The 19,113-nt window shown below is 35.7% G+C and overlaps 1 protein-coding gene across 3 annotated transcripts in view; it reads right to left on the bottom strand.

Moving 5' to 3' along the window:
* STAT4 (signal transducer and activator of transcription 4) overlaps positions 1 to 19,113 on the bottom strand; it is an 82,464-nt gene that overhangs the window by 21,407 nt on the left and 41,944 nt on the right. For all 3 annotated transcript variants that reach the window (XM_032480155.1, XM_032480156.1, XM_032480154.1), the window contains exons 4-13: positions 13,452 to 13,550; positions 11,955 to 12,047; positions 10,967 to 11,045; positions 9,849 to 9,934; positions 8,221 to 8,372; positions 6,428 to 6,586; positions 5,648 to 5,740; positions 2,186 to 2,245; positions 1,866 to 1,883; positions 1,685 to 1,778 (exon numbers count right to left, since the gene is read on the bottom strand). In XM_032480155.1, the coding sequence (XP_032336046.1) occupies positions 1,685 to 1,778; positions 1,866 to 1,883; positions 2,186 to 2,245; positions 5,648 to 5,740; positions 6,428 to 6,586; positions 8,221 to 8,372; positions 9,849 to 9,934; positions 10,967 to 11,045; positions 11,955 to 12,047; positions 13,452 to 13,550 (933 nt within the window). The remainder of the gene's footprint in view (positions 1 to 1,684; positions 1,779 to 1,865; positions 1,884 to 2,185; positions 2,246 to 5,647; positions 5,741 to 6,427; positions 6,587 to 8,220; positions 8,373 to 9,848; positions 9,935 to 10,966; positions 11,046 to 11,954; positions 12,048 to 13,451; positions 13,551 to 19,113) is intronic.

Genomic DNA, 19,113 nt, shown 5'->3' with positions numbered 1-19,113 from the left:
TGTCTACTAATTCATCGAAACCTCACACGGCTGCCCAGATTTGACAGAAAGGAGCTTCCTGTTTCACCTCATGGGATGTCATTTTAGAAACTTTCATTGAGATAAGGGAGCAGGTTGGCATAAGACTGTTTTTCAGCCACATTTCGGAAAGCGGAAATCTTATTGAGAAGTTTCAGAATCTATTCAGCACGCTGTTGTACCCGAAAAGCATCATCCGAGCAAAGCTGTGATGATTCCCATGCTTACGAAATCAAGTCTACCACACAGGCCTGGGGAAATAAACAATGGGGCAGGGTGCCACGTAGTGCAGTGAGCTACTAAATGCCACACGAGCGGGAGACACAGAGGTGTTCATGGCACAGATTACATAACGGGAAAAACAAGGCAGAAAATAAATCAGTGTGTGCAATCTGATATCACTTAAAGAATATATATATAAAAAAGAACGAAGACATACAAATAAGGATGTCAATAGTGTTATGTCAAGGTGTTGGGATCAAAGGTGATTTTTACTTTTTAAAACTTTGCTTCTCTGATATTCTATATTGACTTTTGTATTAAAAAGTGATTAAAAGTATTATGTAAAAGACAATATATGTAAAGAATGCTTTACAACTAAAGAAGTACCACGAAAACTAAGGTTTTGTTATTTTATATATTATACTTGCTGGAATAGAGACCTAACCACCTTTTTGTATGTTCCTTGTCCTTCCAAGTGACTCTTCTGGTAGACAGATGTCTCTAAATAAAGGGCCACTTAGTGCTTTACTTATGAACAAACATTGACCATTATTGAAAGTTACCTGGGGATAGGAATTGAGCTTAAGTAAAAAGAGTGCTAGTTATAAGGATGTATAATATATGACTCCTCATTCTATTTTATTTATTTAGCAGTCTCATTCAGAAGGATTCAGTCAAAAAGAAATGTACTCTTCAATACAGAAGACCAAATGAAAGAAGTAAAAAATGAAAACCAGCATAAATTTATACGTATGGATATCTTTCTGTTAACATAAAGTTTGTCTTTTAGAAAGTAGACCTTTTGAGGCTGATTCAGTGGCGCCCCAATTGATGGGTGACGTGTTTTTTGGCAAGATAAGCAGTGGGGGTCTTTGGGAATCTAAGAACTATGCAAAGAATTAGAAAGAAGGCAGGAAGAGAACTCTAGGTCAAGAGGAAGTGGTAAAAACAAGAAGCAACAGGATGAGGCGGGGTCAGCTTTCTAGAAATGTCAAGGCCAACTGCGTGCAACTCTCATACCCAGGAACATACTATTCCCCAAGCTTAATCCTCCTGAAATGAAAGGGCCTTTAGCTAGACATGTCAGTACTGGATGTCGCTTGGGTAGATTTAAAAAATGAAGCCGGGAATGCCTAGCCACTCACTATAAGGAAGACTGATTGTCTGTCATTATCATCACAGTATTTCGACCATTTATGACATATATTTAGGAATGACATCACCATTGTTAAGAACTCAGATTTTCTGAGTTAAGGTTCATTTTTTTTTTTTTTTTACCATTTTAAATTCTTCAATGATGGCATGTTTTATTTCTCAATTTGGCCCATAATTTACATAAGAAGCACTAAAGAACAAAAATCATTACATTATAAGGCCTATTAGATTAGATGTGCCTGACTGGGGGGTAGGGGGAAAGCTTGTACAATTTTACTGCCAAACTCACCAAGTGTCGGAATTCTACAGAGAGACTCCCATTGGAAGATTCTTCAATGGACATGGCTTTGACGTGAGTTCCACAAAGCACAAATCTTCGATTGCTAGAGAGAAAATCTTAGCTATTTATGTGGTCCCAGGTAAAATATATTTATGAGAACAGCAAGAAATTTCTAAAGTAAATGTCTTACCTTAGAGTTGAAACATTCCTGTAAAATCAAGAAGATTCTTTAAAATGTGTTCTTTAATAGATCTAATAAAAACTTTCCTATGATACTTTAGAAGATAGTATATAAAATTTCATTTCAAGTCTTTATAGTAAAATTTTTAAAGTGAGACTTCATTGGAATTCTGTTAAATGTTTGAACTTCAAAGTCAAATATTTGAAGTACTGTGATATGTAATGTTAGAGAAGTAAACTGAAAAGTTTAAAATTATTCTATAAAATAAGGACAATTGTTTTTAAAAAGCCTTACACTTTTCATGTTTCAGAATGAAATTAGAAACTTACTTGTCAATTGATGCTTTCACCTTTACCTGATAGTTTAGTTCTGGTAATTTTATTAGTAGTCTGGAAAGACACATAAATAAGGAATTAAAGATAGTAATTTACATGACAGCCTTTTTATATTTTAAGAGTTAAATATATTTATGGCAAATACATATAAATCAAAATTACATCATCTCCTATTATATGTTAATGTGTTTTAAAAATGTCCAATTCCTGTATAGTTTGCCATGTTACTAATACTGACATCAACTATTTGGTATCACACGTACTTGGGAAGTGTTTCCATATTGCTTCAGTTGATTCGTGTTGGATAATATATTGGCTAGGTTAGAAAAATAGCTATATATTTTGGCTAAAGTTCAAATCTGGATTAAATGTATAAATATAAGAAAAAATTTTTGCAAGTAGATTAATGTGTTTCTATTGTATTCTCATATTATAAAAAATAGAAAAATATTGTAAGCTTGGTAAAACTGAATGTTCTGATGATAACTGTTTTATGGTAAAATACTGAAAAAGACTAGGACTCTGGTAGAAGGTGGGAAATTCCACTTTAAATGCATTTGCAGTCTTTAAAGACATTTAAGTAACAGCAAAAACGTTCATAACTAAAAAAGATGTAACTTCAAACAAACAAGTGATTAAAGGTCAGAATAACAATTCCTTTAATTCCTTCTTCTGGTATCAGCCTTCCTTTACTCCTTAGCATTTCCCAACTCTTCTGCGCTGCACCCTCTCTGTAGGTACAGTTGGGTTTCAGAGATATTCATTCAATCACTCACCTACTCATTCATTTACTTATGTACTCATCCCAAACCTGGTTCATTCACTCAGCATGTATTGAGCTCCTCATATAAACCCAGTACAGCCCTGGGCACTGGGAAACTGGCGTAGTGAAGATTAGGGGAGGGAGAAGCGTGAACAGGGCTCTACATAAAAGGAAGAAGTCCAGCCATATAGTTGGAATATAGAGAATGGTGATAAGCAACTGATTGGCATTAGAGAAATACAATCATAGATAATAAATAGCCTAAACAAAACAAAAAGAATGCAACAAAGTTTTCTTAAAAATTCTGCCAGGACTGGTTTCAGGGCTCGGAGTATGGGTGTAGCTGTTGGTAGTCAGGGGTGAAAAGGTCATATGAAGTAAGGCCAGATGGTTTCCCTCTCTGCTTTCCTGTCTGTCCCACTTCAGGAAGGATCTGATTCACTGTAAGATGCTGATGACAAAAGGGAGTCCCATGTCACCCTCTCCCCTTGAAACAGGAGGATGGAGTGCTGTGGTAGAGAGGAGTTTTAGGGAAAATCTTGAATACATTTTTTTTTCAATTGTAGTATAGTCAGTTTACAATGTTGTGTCAATTCCTGGTGTACAGCATAATGTTTCAGTCATACATATATATACACATATATTTGTTTTCATATTCTTTTTCATTATAGGTTACTACAAGATATTGAATATAGTTCCCTGTGATATACAGTATGAACTTATTGTTTACCTATTTTATATATATTAGTTAGTATCTGCATATCCCTAACTCCCAATTTATCCCTTCCTGCCCCCTTTCCTCCCTGGTAACCAAGTTTGTTTTCTATGTCTGTGAGTCTGTTTCTGTTTTGTAAATAAGTTCATTTGTCTCATTTTTTTTGATTCCACATATGAGTGATATCATACAGTATTTTTCTTTCTCTTCCTGGCTTACTTAGAATGACAATCTCCAGGTCTACTCATGTTGCTGCAAATGACATTTACTCCTTTTTATGGCTGGGAAGTATTCCATTATATAATGGAATATATATATACCACAACTTCTCTATCCAGTCATTGGTCGATGAACATTTAGGTTGTTTCCATGTCTTGGCTATTGTAAATGTAGCTGCTATGAACATTGGGGTGCATATATCTTTTCAAATTAGAGTTTCCTCTGGATATATGCCCAGCAGGGGGATTGCTGGATCACAGGGTAAGTCTATTTTTAGTTTTTTGAGGAATCACCATAGTGTTTTCTGTAATAGCTGCACCAAACTACATTCCCACCAACAGTGTAGGAGGATTCCCTTTTCTCCACACCCCCTCCAGCATTTATTGTTTGTGGACTTATGATTGATGGCCATTCTGACAGGTGTGAGGTGATACCTCACTGTAGTTTTGATTTTCACTTCTCTGATAATTAGCAATATTGAGCATCTTTTCATGTGCCTATTGGCCATCTGTATGTCTTCATTGGAGAATTGCTTATTTAGGTCTTCTGCTCATTTTTGGATTGGGTTGTTTGTTATTGTCATTAAGTTGCATGAGCTGTTTATATTTTCTGACTGAATACCAAGTAAAGGATCATCTATCAAGACAGTGGGGAACAAGGTACAGTGAAGAAGAATGGAGACCCAATAATTAGGTGGAAGAGGAGGGCAGAACACCCAAGCCAGGGACTGATGGTCTATGCCTCTGGCAATCGGTTCAAACAACATGCCAGGTTGTGCCCATTCAGGGATCTCTTCCACTCAGAACTTACACAGTGTTGTATGTTAATTACATCTCATTAAAATGAAACTAAACTAAAAATGCAGTTCCAACAGTGATCTGTGATCACGGATGCTGCCATGGGATCCTAAATCACTGTCTATCATCCATCATCACTTCTTGTACTAGTCTGGAATTTCAGCTTTACAGAGGTGAATTCTAGTGATTAGGAATTTAAAGCTTCGGGGCCTTGGAGATTGAGGCATGATGAAACTCTTTGAACATTTGATGTCAAACTCATTATTTTAAGTGTCATTAGGGAAAGCTATGTGTTTTGGTTTGCTCACACTAATGGAAAGGATCAGATACACAGATAAAGCAGCAACATAATAATTTTTTTAAAAATCAGGTGCATAGTAAGAATATGCTGAAAATCATAGTGTTGAGAATTTTCACAGAAAATCCAATAAGCTAGCTGTAATCACAGGGGAAGAATGTGCCAATATATTTCCTGGATAGGATATTCAAACCCTTCCATAGTCTGTCCCCAATCTATCTACTCACTTCTCTCTCCCTACTCACGGTGCTTACAAAGCAGATGCAGGAAGTCGTCATTCTGTAGCCTTACTCTCCTACACTCCACTCTCCTTCCCCTCTGCTCGTTCCTCAAGGTCCTCCTCACCCTGACCACGAGGCATTCTCCAGTCTCCCCAGTCTCCTTGCTAGTCAGTCTCATGAGCAGTTAATTCCATGTTGCCTGATACTGTGACTTCACACTTCCATGCTAATAACTCTCATGTCCTCGATTCACTGTCACACTCTTTACAAGCAGGGCTCTCCCATTACCATTTCTGTGGGCATTTGCTATAGCTTAGTGCTAGGCATACAGGAGGCACTCATTGAAGACTAGCTGAATGAAAGGCATAGTGAGAGAAATTAGCCTCAATTACGCAGTGGCTGGGGCACCGTAAATGTGAAATGACAGAATACATTCTGCCTACCTTAGCTTTACAGTAAACTGAATGAGAGTTTTGAGGACCATCGGCCTCTGAGGGTGGGTTGGCATGCATGGCTGTCGTTCAACCACAAATGAGCTAGAGTCAAAGGGGAAAAAAAAACCGTGTCATTTGAAAACACTGAAAGTATTGACAGGCTAAAAACCACAGAAGAACAGGATGCTGTCCTTTTATAAAATCCAAATTTTCTCCACTTTGAAAACATTCAAACCCCCGTTAAGCTCAAATCTTTCCAAGATTTCCCATAAATAATTACCGGGAGATGGGAACGACCTAAAGATTGTCCCTAAGTGACAACAGTAAATTCTGGTTATACTTGAGTGAAGAATAAAAGCCCCAGCCTATTTTTATCATAGAAAGTTAACTTCATGCCATTTTTGAGCTAGATACTAGGATTTCTTGTACATATTAGTATTTTTTTGTCTTTAGATGAGCTTATAAACATAAACATGTTCTCCACCCTTCATTTCTCGGATATGTACTTTAAAAGAAATCCTTGGAACTTTCTTTTTTAAAATATGAAAAATGAACTTTGGGTAGGTGATGTACTTGGCTCATGAAAAACGGCGTTAGCTGGTGGGAGAAGCGTTGAAGGGTAGAAATGTTGCTGGCACTCTCTGGAGCTTTATTCACTTCACCCTGAGGCTCACTAACACTTCCCAAACCCCTTCTTCGCCTTAACACCAAAACCCAAGCCACGTGTCCTTCTGACTCCACAGGACTGAGGCTGCTGTGAGGCATTTAAATGGAAAACACTTGACTTACTTCTTAAAGAGGTTGTAGATCAGGAAGGTGACTCTTTCCAGCAGATGTGCTCTTTGCAGTGGGATGGGATCACCTTCATACGTCATTTTGGTAGATTGCTCCTCTAGTTTCTCCAACTGCCTTCTGAGTTGGAACAGACTTTCTGCCAGCAGTGTAAAGCTATTGAACAGCAAATGAAAATGGAAGATAGTTTTTCACCTAACAGATTACCAATTTCACTGTTAACCATATTTAGCAAATACTAAATTATTAAATAATTATTAAATTAACTAAATTAATCACTTAATTCCATTCAAGATTAGGGACAGTTTTTATGTTTATTTCCTTAATCCAGTTTTTCTCTAAAATGCATGGAAGATGTTAACATTTTCAGATTTTTACTTTCAGTTATAGACAAGAAATCATTTAGGAAATTTTGTCAGCATCTAGAACCAAATCTCTTTTAATTATCCTTTGTTTAAAAGTGTTAAACACATATATTTTTACAATATGGCACTCACTAAGGGGGAAAGAAAGAGCAAATTTAAAACTCTGAAAATACATGATATAAAGAAAGTTATGTGTAAGAATACCGAAGAAAAAAAAATATGACCTATATATATATATATATATTTTTTTTTTTTTTTGTAACAAATCCTAAGTATTAGCCAAAAATTATCGATGGATCTCTCTGGAGAAATGTATCTGCTTGGAGACTGACTTGCTCCGTGTGATCTTACCTTGGAAGTGGAGGTGGCAGCTTGGGCTGGAAGTCTAGGGAAGAGGGAGATGAAAGGCACACAGAAGGGCCTCCGACTAAGAGGAGGCAGCCTGTCTCAGCAGACTTTTAAGTCCACATGGCCTTGACAGCAGCTCTTTCTACTTAAAGTGTATTCCCCAAATAACATTGCGGAAAGAATCGCCAACCCCCCATGGAGTTTGTCATGAGCACCATTATCTGCTGAGCTCTTTACTGCTCCCTTTGTTGTTTACCTTGTTTTCACAACAATAGAGCACAGTGAGGTCAGAGAATCAAAGTATCTCCCCAAGGAAAATCAATAGATTTTAAAAAGAGCCCAGTTACTTTTCTTGAGAAGAAGGCCTGGAGGTGCAGAGCTCTTTGTGCAAACGTGCCCAGTTACTACATATTTTCATCGTATTGCATTGCACCCTTTGAAAGCAATTTTCAATTTCAGCTGAACATTTTCCTTCTTTTTCATTATATTTTCTAATTGCTTGTTCACTCAGTTTTTTATTTTGCATTGATGAGGTGGAATCCCTATCAACCTTTTTTCTCTTTTAGTACAAAGGATAGTGTCTATACATGATTGTACGTGCACATGTGTATCTAGGCAGGGGGTGCCATGTTGTGTTAGCTTGAGAGTTTCCATTTAAGTGAAAACACAAAACTAATGTTTAACTCTGACATCTTAAGTACTCATTTAAAAAATGAGATCTAGCTTTTGAATCTAGTGTTTCTCATGCCCTTCAAGAAAGGCATTTTTTAGTGCTGGTTTGAAAAATTCATTTAAGCCTTTTAAGATTGATGTATTAAATGAAAAAATTAAGCAATACTTATTTATTCTGTAGATTTCTATAGATGCTTTCCTTTTCTCCCCAAAAGAATGAAAATTAAGAACACTTAGACAATTACATCTATTTGTTTTCAACTGTGGAGTTCCCAGCTGCTAATAAACCATCAACAGGCTGAATGAATTGCTGTTTGGGTCTAAGCCTGCCATCTCTGGTGGGGCGACACTGAAGTTTTGTACTTCCTGTGGTTTTCACTAGAATCTAAACTCAATTCGCTTTACCAGTTTTGCAGTTGGTCGAGCCCACTGTGGAGTGGACCTCCGATGCAGGCGATCTGCTGCCTTCTCTTCCAGTCCTGCAGCTCTTCCACCAGCATGCTGTTCATTAACAAGTCCGTCTCATTCACGATTTGCGTCATCTTACTAAGGGCTTCCTAAAAACAAAGGTGACTACTGAAAAGATTTTTATGACACACAACCATAATCACTCATAATTCAACCTGTAAACAATTTGTCTGACTTGGGAAATAAAGGCTTGGTTAAAATCCTGACCAAATATTTTCACTAACTACTACCTTCTATTTGCCATAATGCTGCCTTTTCAAATAATTAAATTATCACAATTCAATAATGCCATGAAGAAAGAAGCCTGATCAGTTAACATTCCCATAATGTCTCGAAACAGTCTCATAATGTCAATTAGTATAAATACATTAGATTGGTAATTCCTGTGACAATATTGAATCCTGTTGTTATAAAGCCATATATATGCTTTTTAAAAGGCCATTTGTAAATTGAATTTACATTCTTAGAAATATGTTTATGCCTTTATTTTTAAATGTACTGACTAAAACTTGAGTCTTCCTGTGTTAGTTTTTATTACTATGTTACCTGCGTTTGGGAGGCACAGTGGAAGAACATAACCTTCAAAGGCCTAGGGATTAGAAGATGTGAATTTCTAACTTGACTTTGCCACAAGCTGTGTGAATTTGGACAAACCATTTAACTTTTTTAGAACTTGGTCTTCTGATCTAGACAATCAGGTGAATGGACTAAATTATTTCCAAGGTTCCCCCTCTCCTAAAATCTTATTTCTAAAGTAGAATAAGATGGTAATGCATAAAATGTATAGCATAGATTTATTGTGCATAAAAGCATTATTTGGGTTTAATATATGCATGTTTAAAATCTGACATATAAATCTTTAAGTTTATAATTAATTTAGGGTGAAAAAATTTACGTTTGTGTTTGCACAAATTCCTGCACAAAAAAATGAAGCCAAACTTTTAAAAATAACCTATTGATTTCTCAGTGACTGGTTAAATTTCAATTGTGTCTGTTTTCAAGGAGAGGTAGAAAATTGAAATAGACATGTTTCCCCTCTTTTAAAATATGTTTATTGTGCCAGAAAAATGTTCTTCCTCTCCTTGGGAGGAGGTCAGATTGAACATGTTCAGTCATCGATGGACTATCCTGAAGTCTAGGAAACTACCTGTCACAATATCATTTTTCAGAATAGAAATTGGAACGCTTATTTTTCCAGTAAAGTTTTAGTAGTCATCAAGTGGTATTTTAATTATGCATGTGCAGTAGAACCCATCTCAGCATGTAAGTACAGCATGTCTGAAATAGAGGCAAATAAAAATTGTGTAAAATGTTCACCTTGAAGTTAACAGTAGCTACAGAACCAGCACCACATACATAAGAGAAACAGACTCTAGAGAGGTCCTGCTTTATAAACGTAGGTAGAGAAACATGGCAAATGGTACAGTACTCTTCCTAGAAACACTGCTGTTTATTCATTCGGCGTAAATGAAACTGATAAAACCCAAGAGCTTGTTTTTTTTTAAGTAGGACTAGATATAGAAAAAAAAATTAGGCAAAAAGCCAAATTAAAGTTCTTTACTAGCCTTTCTTTTGAAGTCAAGACTGTTCAGCATTTCTTGCAGAGTCAAAACTTCCTGATTCATTAGAGCACTGTTCTTGTCACCCTGATCTGTAAGGGAAAGGAGATCAGAGTTAGAGTCCCCTCCTAGCCAAAGCCCTCTGTCCTGAAAGCCACCTCGACTGTAACGTGCCTTCCTAAGATCCCACGATGCAAGAGCCTAAATGGGACCATTAGTGATGAGCTTGGATGTAAATGCCCGTCTGCTTGTTTTGCCAGGAAGAATTACAACCAAGCAGACCAAAGAGGAGCTCTCTGTCTTACAGACCTCGAGAAAAGACCATCCTTCACACCATGTTCCTTTTGGAGGCAGGGAGAGAGGAGACAAAGTTTTTATAATGGATTCCTTATTAGATCGTCTCTACATTGATAATGACCTTGGTTGGTTGGCATAAGTAAGGGTAGGGGACCATGATTAGATTAGACCATAGTCGACTCCTTCTGATGCCTTTTCAACCGCCTGGAAGAGTTGTGGTTTTACCTACTGAGGCTCAGGAACTAATAAAGACCAAATCCTTTGCGTTCCCTTTTTCTTTGCAAAACAGGCTAGCCTCACAGTAAAACTAGAAGAAGTGTGAAAGAGTTGCAAATTAACCAAAATGATTTCTCCTCTTAAATGGCTGACATGCAATAAACACTGTTTATATCTAGACAGCAGAATTTTGTGTGATTTTTAATTTTGTGATGCTTTACTTTCCAAATATCCTATAGTGAATCACATTTCTACTTTTTAATTTTAAAAATTATATTTAAAAAACTCACCTATTGATATTAGTAATTTCCTGATTCCTGTTAGGCAAATTATTACTTTTGATAATGATATTTTGATTTGATAGAACGTTCTTAAGTTTTTGGAGACGCATGCTGAAGTAGGGGTGATTTCTCATGAGCTTTATAGTTTACTTTGAATTCGTTGGTAAAAAATATTTGTACAAGGACAGAAAAGAAAGAAGCAAAATACTGTCCTGCAATCTCTCTTCAATTAAAAAAAAGATTAATTTACCAATTCTGTCAGTGAAGAAGAAACCCTAGTCATGTTGCCTTTATGTCCCTATGTGGAAATATAGACAAGCAAAAACTTACCCATTGTCTGAATTGTTTTATACCTGTAGTCAAATTCATCTTGCAGATCTTCTAAATACTTGGTGTCTTGTTCTGTCATCTTTTTAAAAAAGAAAACATAATCTGTTGTCACAATTAAGCATGTCAATGAAAAAACATCATTCATCATCAGTATTTCAAAATACATTGACACTTCCAGTCTCTAATAATATCCTAGGCTAACTGTATAGAATCTATATTTGCTAAGGGCTAATTCCCATGAACGCTGAATAACGCTGGAAGAACCAGACTAAATTTGCTCTTCCATTTTCTCTTCCTGAGTGTTCGCAAATCTTTCAGCATCTTGCCTCTTATTTCTCAGTCAGTTCCAAATGATGCTACTAATATACTTTTTACCTGAGAATATGGATAATTTTTCCATTTTAGCCCCATATGACTCTATTAGTGCACTATCTTTTCGCTTAAAGTCTCCATTCTCAACAGCTGTAGTTTATGACAATTCAGTCTAAAATTTTTTTCCTCTCTACTTCTTAGAAAAAAAATTTCCTCCTCTATGTCTCCTGTTCCTTCTGTCATTGAGATTTTTACTTTTCTTCAAACCTGATGATGTTTTTCTCCTCAGACGTAAGAGGGTCAAGATCTGGGCTAAAAGTTTTTCAAGCGGTATTATCTCATGCAGTCCTCATAACAATCCTGTGATGGTGGTTACCCTCACTTTTACAGACAAATAAGCAGAAGTTTAGACATGTGAAGTAACTTCCTTGCCTGAGGACACATGGCTTCTCAATGATGGAGTTTGGTGTGGGAACCCCAATCTCCAGTAAATTGAAATTTAAAAGCTTTCCCCAAATAAATCTTTTCTAATATGAACATAGTGTGTGAGAGATACTTCTAACAAATTACCCTATGATTTCTGTATGCACTCACTCTGGGCACATGAGAGAAAGGTGCATGGTTAGTTGTACAGGGACAATAGCTAGTCTTTCCTGGTATCTCTAAGATCACTCACCTGCACACTATTCTTAATGGCAGCCACTTTGTGCTCCACATTCCTCTGTCTTTCTGAAACTGAAGAACTTTGCAAGGATTTTTCCAGAGGTCCCTGGAAAAACAACATCCTGAAATTTTAATAATGTTGATAAAACAGGTTTATGATGAATGTAGTATATATAATACACTTGGAACTGAGGTTTGGATCAGAATTCTCTACAGCCTTTAAAAACCATGCTATACGTGGTATTGGCACAAAAACAGACATATAGATCAATGGAACAGAATAGAAAGCCTAGAAATAAACCCATACTCCTATGTGTGTGTGTGTATGATTGATACATCTATATCATATCCATATATTTGACACTGGTTTGAATACAAACCAGTGTTTCTTTTGGGGGTAGTATGTGATACCCACAGATTATGTGCAGAGTGATTTTGATGAGCAACTATTCAAGTAAACAGATGTTTCTAATTTGACTGATACCTGACATGTGAAGAGAACACACAAACACGCACATATGAAATGACGAGAGATAAGAGGGCTACAAAAAAAGGACGGCTGAGAATACAAATGAGACTATCATATATTAGTAATAACATCTCAATTTTCACACAAAAAGCACTGAATCAAACTATATTTATTTTAGAAACTTACTAACTTTACATTTTAAATTAAATAAAAATGATACCATCCTTCATCATCTAAAAAATTAGAGTAAATTGTTAAAACTTCATACTTCTCTGTAAACAATATAACGTGACAACAACTAAATCTGAGAATTTTTAACAGTTGAAAAAAGATACTTGTCTTGGACCTTCAAAAATATAGTGGTGTGATTTACTAAGTTATTTGGAAAATTGATTATTTTTCATACTCTTTCCTTTTTACAAGGATTAACTGAAAAAGCATTCCCAAGGACTCCATTAACTCCTCTACTTTGTCTCTGATGGGGGCTCTGAATTCATTCAGGACAGTGGGATAGAATACGATCTAAAATATGGCAGGGCAAAGCACACTGAATCAATCAACAAGCAAGTATTTACAGAGTTTCTGTAAGACAAAATTCCTGCTTGTGCAGTAGTTTGGATTTGTGGGGTAGGAAATCGGGAACTGCTGAATGGTTTTCAGCAAGATCAATACCTGAGGATAAATGTGCTGAGGGAAGCAGAGCCCAAATGGTTAGGAATTCATCTAAGAGGTGGTTACTATCCTCCTCAACTAATATTGTAAAGACCATGGACCAGAGTGGGACCAGCGGAAACAGAAAAGAACCTATAGATAGGATTCCAGAAGCAAATTCTAGGAAGACTTGGTAGTTATCTCAACAAGGAGGCAGGAAAAAGGAACTATTCAAAGATGATCCCAAGACCGTGATTCCAAGTGACTGGAAGGATGGTGTCACCATTAACATAGGAAGAAGAAGATGGTTGGGAAAAAGACAAGAATTTCTGTCTCAGAAAAATTGAGTTCCCCGGGTGATAACATGATTACAACTTCAGAAAATATTACCTGAACGGGCATGTTGGCTGCAGCCAATATTCTCCTCTCTTCTCTTAAACAATTTGAAATAACCACAGCTACATGCATTGGATTTCCGTGAAATTTTCCCTGGGGGGAAAAAAAGGAGCTTAAATATATATACAATAAAGAAACATCACTACTTGCAAATAAAAAATAATCTCCTGATAAATATATGGAATTATCTGGGATTTGTTTCAACAATCTACTCTATTATAAAGCCACAGAAATTTATATTGTAACTACAGACTCCTATGTGGCATATTATTCTGTCTTCAAAAATTATTTTTAATAATTCAAAATAGTTCTTGAGCACCTCTGTAGGAAAGGCCCTGAACGCACACTCAGGAGGGTCTGCTTACCTTGGGCTTACAGTAAGTTTTACAAGAGTTACTTCTTTGTAAATTATTATGAACCAGGGTGGTCCCTCCTGTTCACTTGTTAACTCTGTGCTTCATGATTTGGCTAAAGTACTTCTTTTAGTCCCTGTTTGGTGCTGCTCATGTCAACTGGCTCATAACAATATCAGTATGCTAGATGAATGTAGTATATATACTCAATAACACACACCAACAACAATATTTTTATGACATCTAAGCATATACAGTTTTTATTACCAAGGCCAATGATGCAGATACTGAATGCAGCCGACGGGCCTAATTCAGCCTTTAGGTGTGTTGTGTAAGTTGAAATACCATAATTCCTTCAAGGGAGCATGCGCTACCCATGGTTGTTGTAGTGTCCACCAGGCACTCGTTTACTTTACCTGCCAGGCCCCTCTAAATGTCTGCGTTTTCTTGGTTTAGAGGACTAATTTGAACACCACTGTCATTTCAGTCAGTAGTGTTAAACTTCTTTGTTACTAGACCTTTCCAAGGCAGGATTAACAGGACGCACAATAAATGTAGACAAATGCATCTATTTAGCTTCCCTCTGCCCTCCTCTCTGAAGGAGGTGCTGATTATCCATGAAATGGCCAAAGAGTCAATAGCAGAAAAGATAAAAATAATAATCCACAAGGTGTAAAATTAATAATTAATCAAAGGTTGATTATACAGACTAGTAAACCCAAAGTTCTTTCTAGGATTTCTTTCCTCGCAAGAGGTCATTGGTTGTACATACTTTTATGGCTTTGACCATTGCCACAATTTTATTAGATGATGGCACTCTGGACACCAAATATCTGAGTTCCTGATTTTCCATATTCTATAGCTTTCAAAACTTTCCCCCCTTTAAATCAGAAAACTCCAAAAGAAAAAACCAAAAATGAATTGGCAGAAACTCTTAAAGAAATTAAAATGATGCTATTTATTAAGCAAGGATACCAAATTTCTGATTTCTGCATGCTGACAATTTCAGATTCTCCCTACTTAGAATTTGTTCCTGTTTTTTAATTTTCCTGTCTACTGATTTTTTTCCCCAAATACCTTCCATTTAACTCCCCAAGAAAAGCTATGTTTTCTCATTTTGCCTCTAATTTATTTTTAAAATACTCCACTGATAAAAATAAAGGGCTTCTCCCAGGGCTAATTTGGAGGCGCCGTTATTTATGTAAACTTAAAAACTATTCCCATCCAAGACCAGGGGTTCCTCTAAGACCCTAAGAATCACCATTTGTCTTTGTTTTTCTCGCTGTTACAGTTCTTCCTTGTCGATCATTCAGATACTACCTTTCAGCATTTCTCAACTCCTTTGTCTACACTTTTTCATCTTCCTTTCCTACTTGAACTTTTCTTACCTTCCCTTTCAGATTCAGCTTCCCCCTTGTTTTTTGAGGTTAAGTTATTCATTTTTTCTCCTTCATTAAGATCAAAGCATCACCATTGTTTTTTTCACTTTCCTTTTGCATTTGTCCTTAGTCCTTCACTTAAATGTATAAGACAAAAACATCTTATGGAAAATTGATCACGATAGATTCAAAACCAAATTAGCTCTTTTTTTTGATCAGGTAATTTATTTTTTAATTTTATTTTTATTTTTGATTGAAGTATAGTTGCTTTACAATGTTGTTAGTTGCAGGTGTACAGCAAAGTGATTCAGTTATACACACACATATATATTCTTTTTCAGATTCTTTTCCATTATAAGTTATTACAAAATGTTGAATATAGTTCCCTGTGCTATACGGTAGGTCCTTGTTGTTCATCTGTTCTCTATATAGTAGTGTCCATATGCCAATCGCCATCTCCTAATTTCTCTCTCCCTCCCCCACCCCTTTCCCCTCTGGTAACCATATGTTTGTTCTGCGAATCTCAAATTAGCACTCTTAATTTTCATATCAAAGATATCCTTATGTTCACCTTTCAATCGTTACCATATATATGGACCATTGACACTCCAAAAAAGCAACAACAAAAAAACAAAACAAAAAAATCCACCCTTAAGTGTGTGTTGGTGGGAGGAAGGAAGGAAGGGAAACTGGCCTTTTTTTCGTGTGTGTCTGTCTCTCTTATGTAGAGATACTGCAAATATCTCCCACTCTGTGGCTTGTCTTTTCGCTACCTCTTACTGTCAGTAAACAGAAGATTTTCACTATAGTGAAGTCAAACTTATTAATTCTTCAGTTTACTTTAGTGCTTTTTATTACCTAAGAAATCTTTCCCTAACCTACAGTTATGGAGATTTTTTCATGTGTGTGTGCGTGTGTATGTATGTATGCATATATATATATAGTCTTTAGAGATTTGCCCTTAATTGTTTAATTCACTTGTAGCTTATTAACAATGAGAGGTCCTTTTCACTATGTTCTATATGTATACTCAATTCCAACAATATTTATTGAACATTCTGTTCTTTCACCACTGCTCTGCTGGGCCAACTCTGTCATAAATCAAGTGCCCATATATGGTTGTGTTTGCTTCTGACTCCATTCCATCTTATGGTTCTGTCTATCTCTGCTTTATCAACAGACTGTATTAATTACTAGAGCTGTATAATACATTTTTTATGTCAAGTAGAATAGGTTTTCTTTGCATTTTCACATAAATTTTAGAACCACCTTGGCAAGCTACAAACACACACACACAACCAAGCTGAGAATTTGAACGGCACTGTATCTTTAGATATGTTTGGGAGACTTGGCATTTTTATAATTATGCTCTAATCTATTTAGGTCTTCTTTAATGTCTCTCTATTAAGCATCATTTTCCACAGAGATCTTAGACACTTTTTGTTAGATTTATTTCCATGCAGTTGGTATTTCTGATAATGGATAGTGTCTTTCTTTCCTAATTGCTTATGCTGGTATGTAGAAATATATTTGACCTTTATGTATTGATTTTGAATCCAGCAACTTGACTAAACTCTTAATAATTCTATTACTGTACTATAATATCTTTTATCAATTTTACTAAAAATTTATCTGCAGATTCTTTTGGATTTTCTGCAAACACAAGTCATATCTTATGTGAATACTGATAACATTTTTTCCCTTTTCATTCATCTAATTCCATCAAGATCTCACCTTTATCATATGCCTTGTTTAGAAATAAATTGGTTAATTTCTAAACATAGGGATTTTCTACTTATCCTTTTTCTTTTTTACTGATTTTTATCGATTTTAAAATTCTGATCAGAATAAATACTGTAAATGACTTTAATCACCTAAAACTTAGTAAGACTTCTTTGTGGCCCTGCATATGAACCTTTTGTAAATGTTCCACGTGAGCTGTAGAGAATGTGAATTCTGCACTTGTTGGGTACAAATGACTTATACAGGTTCATTAACCCAACTTTGTTCATTGTTTTGTTCAAATTTCTGAATCCTTGCTGATTTTTTTTGCCTGATTAATTTTATCAATTAGGCATGTTAAAATCTGTTTTGTGAATTTTTCTTCTTGTGGTTCTTTCACACACATTCAGACTTGTTATACATCACTATTGAATCAAATCTTTCATTATTATGAATTGACCTTTATCTTTAATGATTTTTGCCTTGAAACAAAATTATGAACTATGACATAATGCTTATTATCACTTAGAATTTTTTATTCTTATTGAAATAACTCTTGATTTATTTCAACACAGATATATTTAAAATCACATATGGCATTGTGCATGTATGAAAGGATAAATATACAGGAAATAAATTGGTTAATGTATTCCTAAAACATCTTCACATATTTACAATTCAATTTTTGTGAATCTCTTTTTTCACCCTATATTCATTGGCATTCATGTTTTTTCCATAAAATAATGTCCTCTGGGCCATCAAGAAAGTCAGTGACACAACATTTCTTTAAAATGTACATCACTATTATCTCCATTCTGTAAGTTTGGATGCTGGCAATTTTCCTGATCTTACCAGAAGTTCTCAATGGGAAGTTTTCAGACAAGAACCAGGACTCACTCACATTCCTTCTGCAAATGGTCCTGTAACTGACTGATGACTGCAGCACTGATGACTAGTGACCTAGTCATGCCACCATGATTGTCAACTACATCACTATTTTAGATGAAATGATTAGGTAACCATTCCGATACATCTCCATAAAGTCACTGAGAACTAAAATATATAGCAGGTTCCCAGATGTCTGTTCCAGAAGATGTCTAACCAGTCCTCTATCTGCTCAACCACCATCCGTACTACTCTCGTTCACTCCCAATAACATCTTTGAAGAAGTTCTTATAATTAGACATGGTTTACAGTTTAAATTAAATATGGTGGTAGCTTTAGCAATTGGCACTGAGGCATGAGATTACAGTGATACACTGCTTTTCATAATCCAGACTCATACACTTGATCCCTGTAAAGATCCATTTGCATTGACTGTAATTTTAAGTCTTGTCAAAGAAAAACACCCCCTCCTCCTTCCCAGCATTGCCTATTTGATTAAACACATATTTTAATTTGTCCTCAATGGCATCATGCTGGAAGTTAAGTGTATTCTGTTCAAAATCAGTGGGAAGTTTCTGATAAATGGATATTCTACATCTTAATGATAATCCTGTGCAATGCAGAATTCATTTATTCCAGCCTCCTATTGTGCTGAGATTTCATTCATCTACTTTGGGAATTTGGCGATTTCTCTTGCCACTGTTGCTTTGTTTATGATAGGCAATCCCTTTTCATGAATCTCAGTAATAAAATATAATACAACTTCTTCTACTTGTTGGCATCTTTCTTTCTTTTTTATATCCTGTAAAGCATTTTATTTTTGCTTTCCAAGAAAATATGGAATTTAGGGTCATCCATCCAGTGACAAATAACTTGCTTAACAAATAGTAAATTTATGCCCTACTGATTCGTCTGCATACATAAAACCTATTTGTTTCAATCCTAAATCATAGTGTTATATTGACAACACTTAGACAGCAATTAAATTTAATGTGTTGTACCTATAGTGCACATAATTCAACTGAAGCGACAACATGAATAGCTGTGACCCAATTTCACATCACAGGAAATGACAATGACATGGTGATTGCAACCTGACAATAGCAATTGAGATACTATTGATTGTAAGATGCATTTTGATTTCAGAGATGTTAAAATGCAGGGGGAAAGGTGTCTTAGAATCAACAAATATGCTGTTTTATTCTCTTTGCTACTTTATGCTAAATTCCTTGGCTTAATTTCAAATTCCTCTTCTATTGCCTTTCATCTAGTTTCTAAATTTGACTTGTCACTACTGATAAAGGTCATGAGAAGGCT

Source organism: Camelus ferus, chromosome 5, assembly GCF_009834535.1.
Source record: "Camelus ferus isolate YT-003-E chromosome 5, BCGSAC_Cfer_1.0, whole genome shotgun sequence".
NCBI lineage: Eukaryota > Metazoa > Chordata > Mammalia > Artiodactyla > Camelidae > Camelus > Camelus ferus.
Note: the sequence above shows the minus strand (reverse complement) of the source record. Positions and strands in the feature narration are given on the sequence as shown.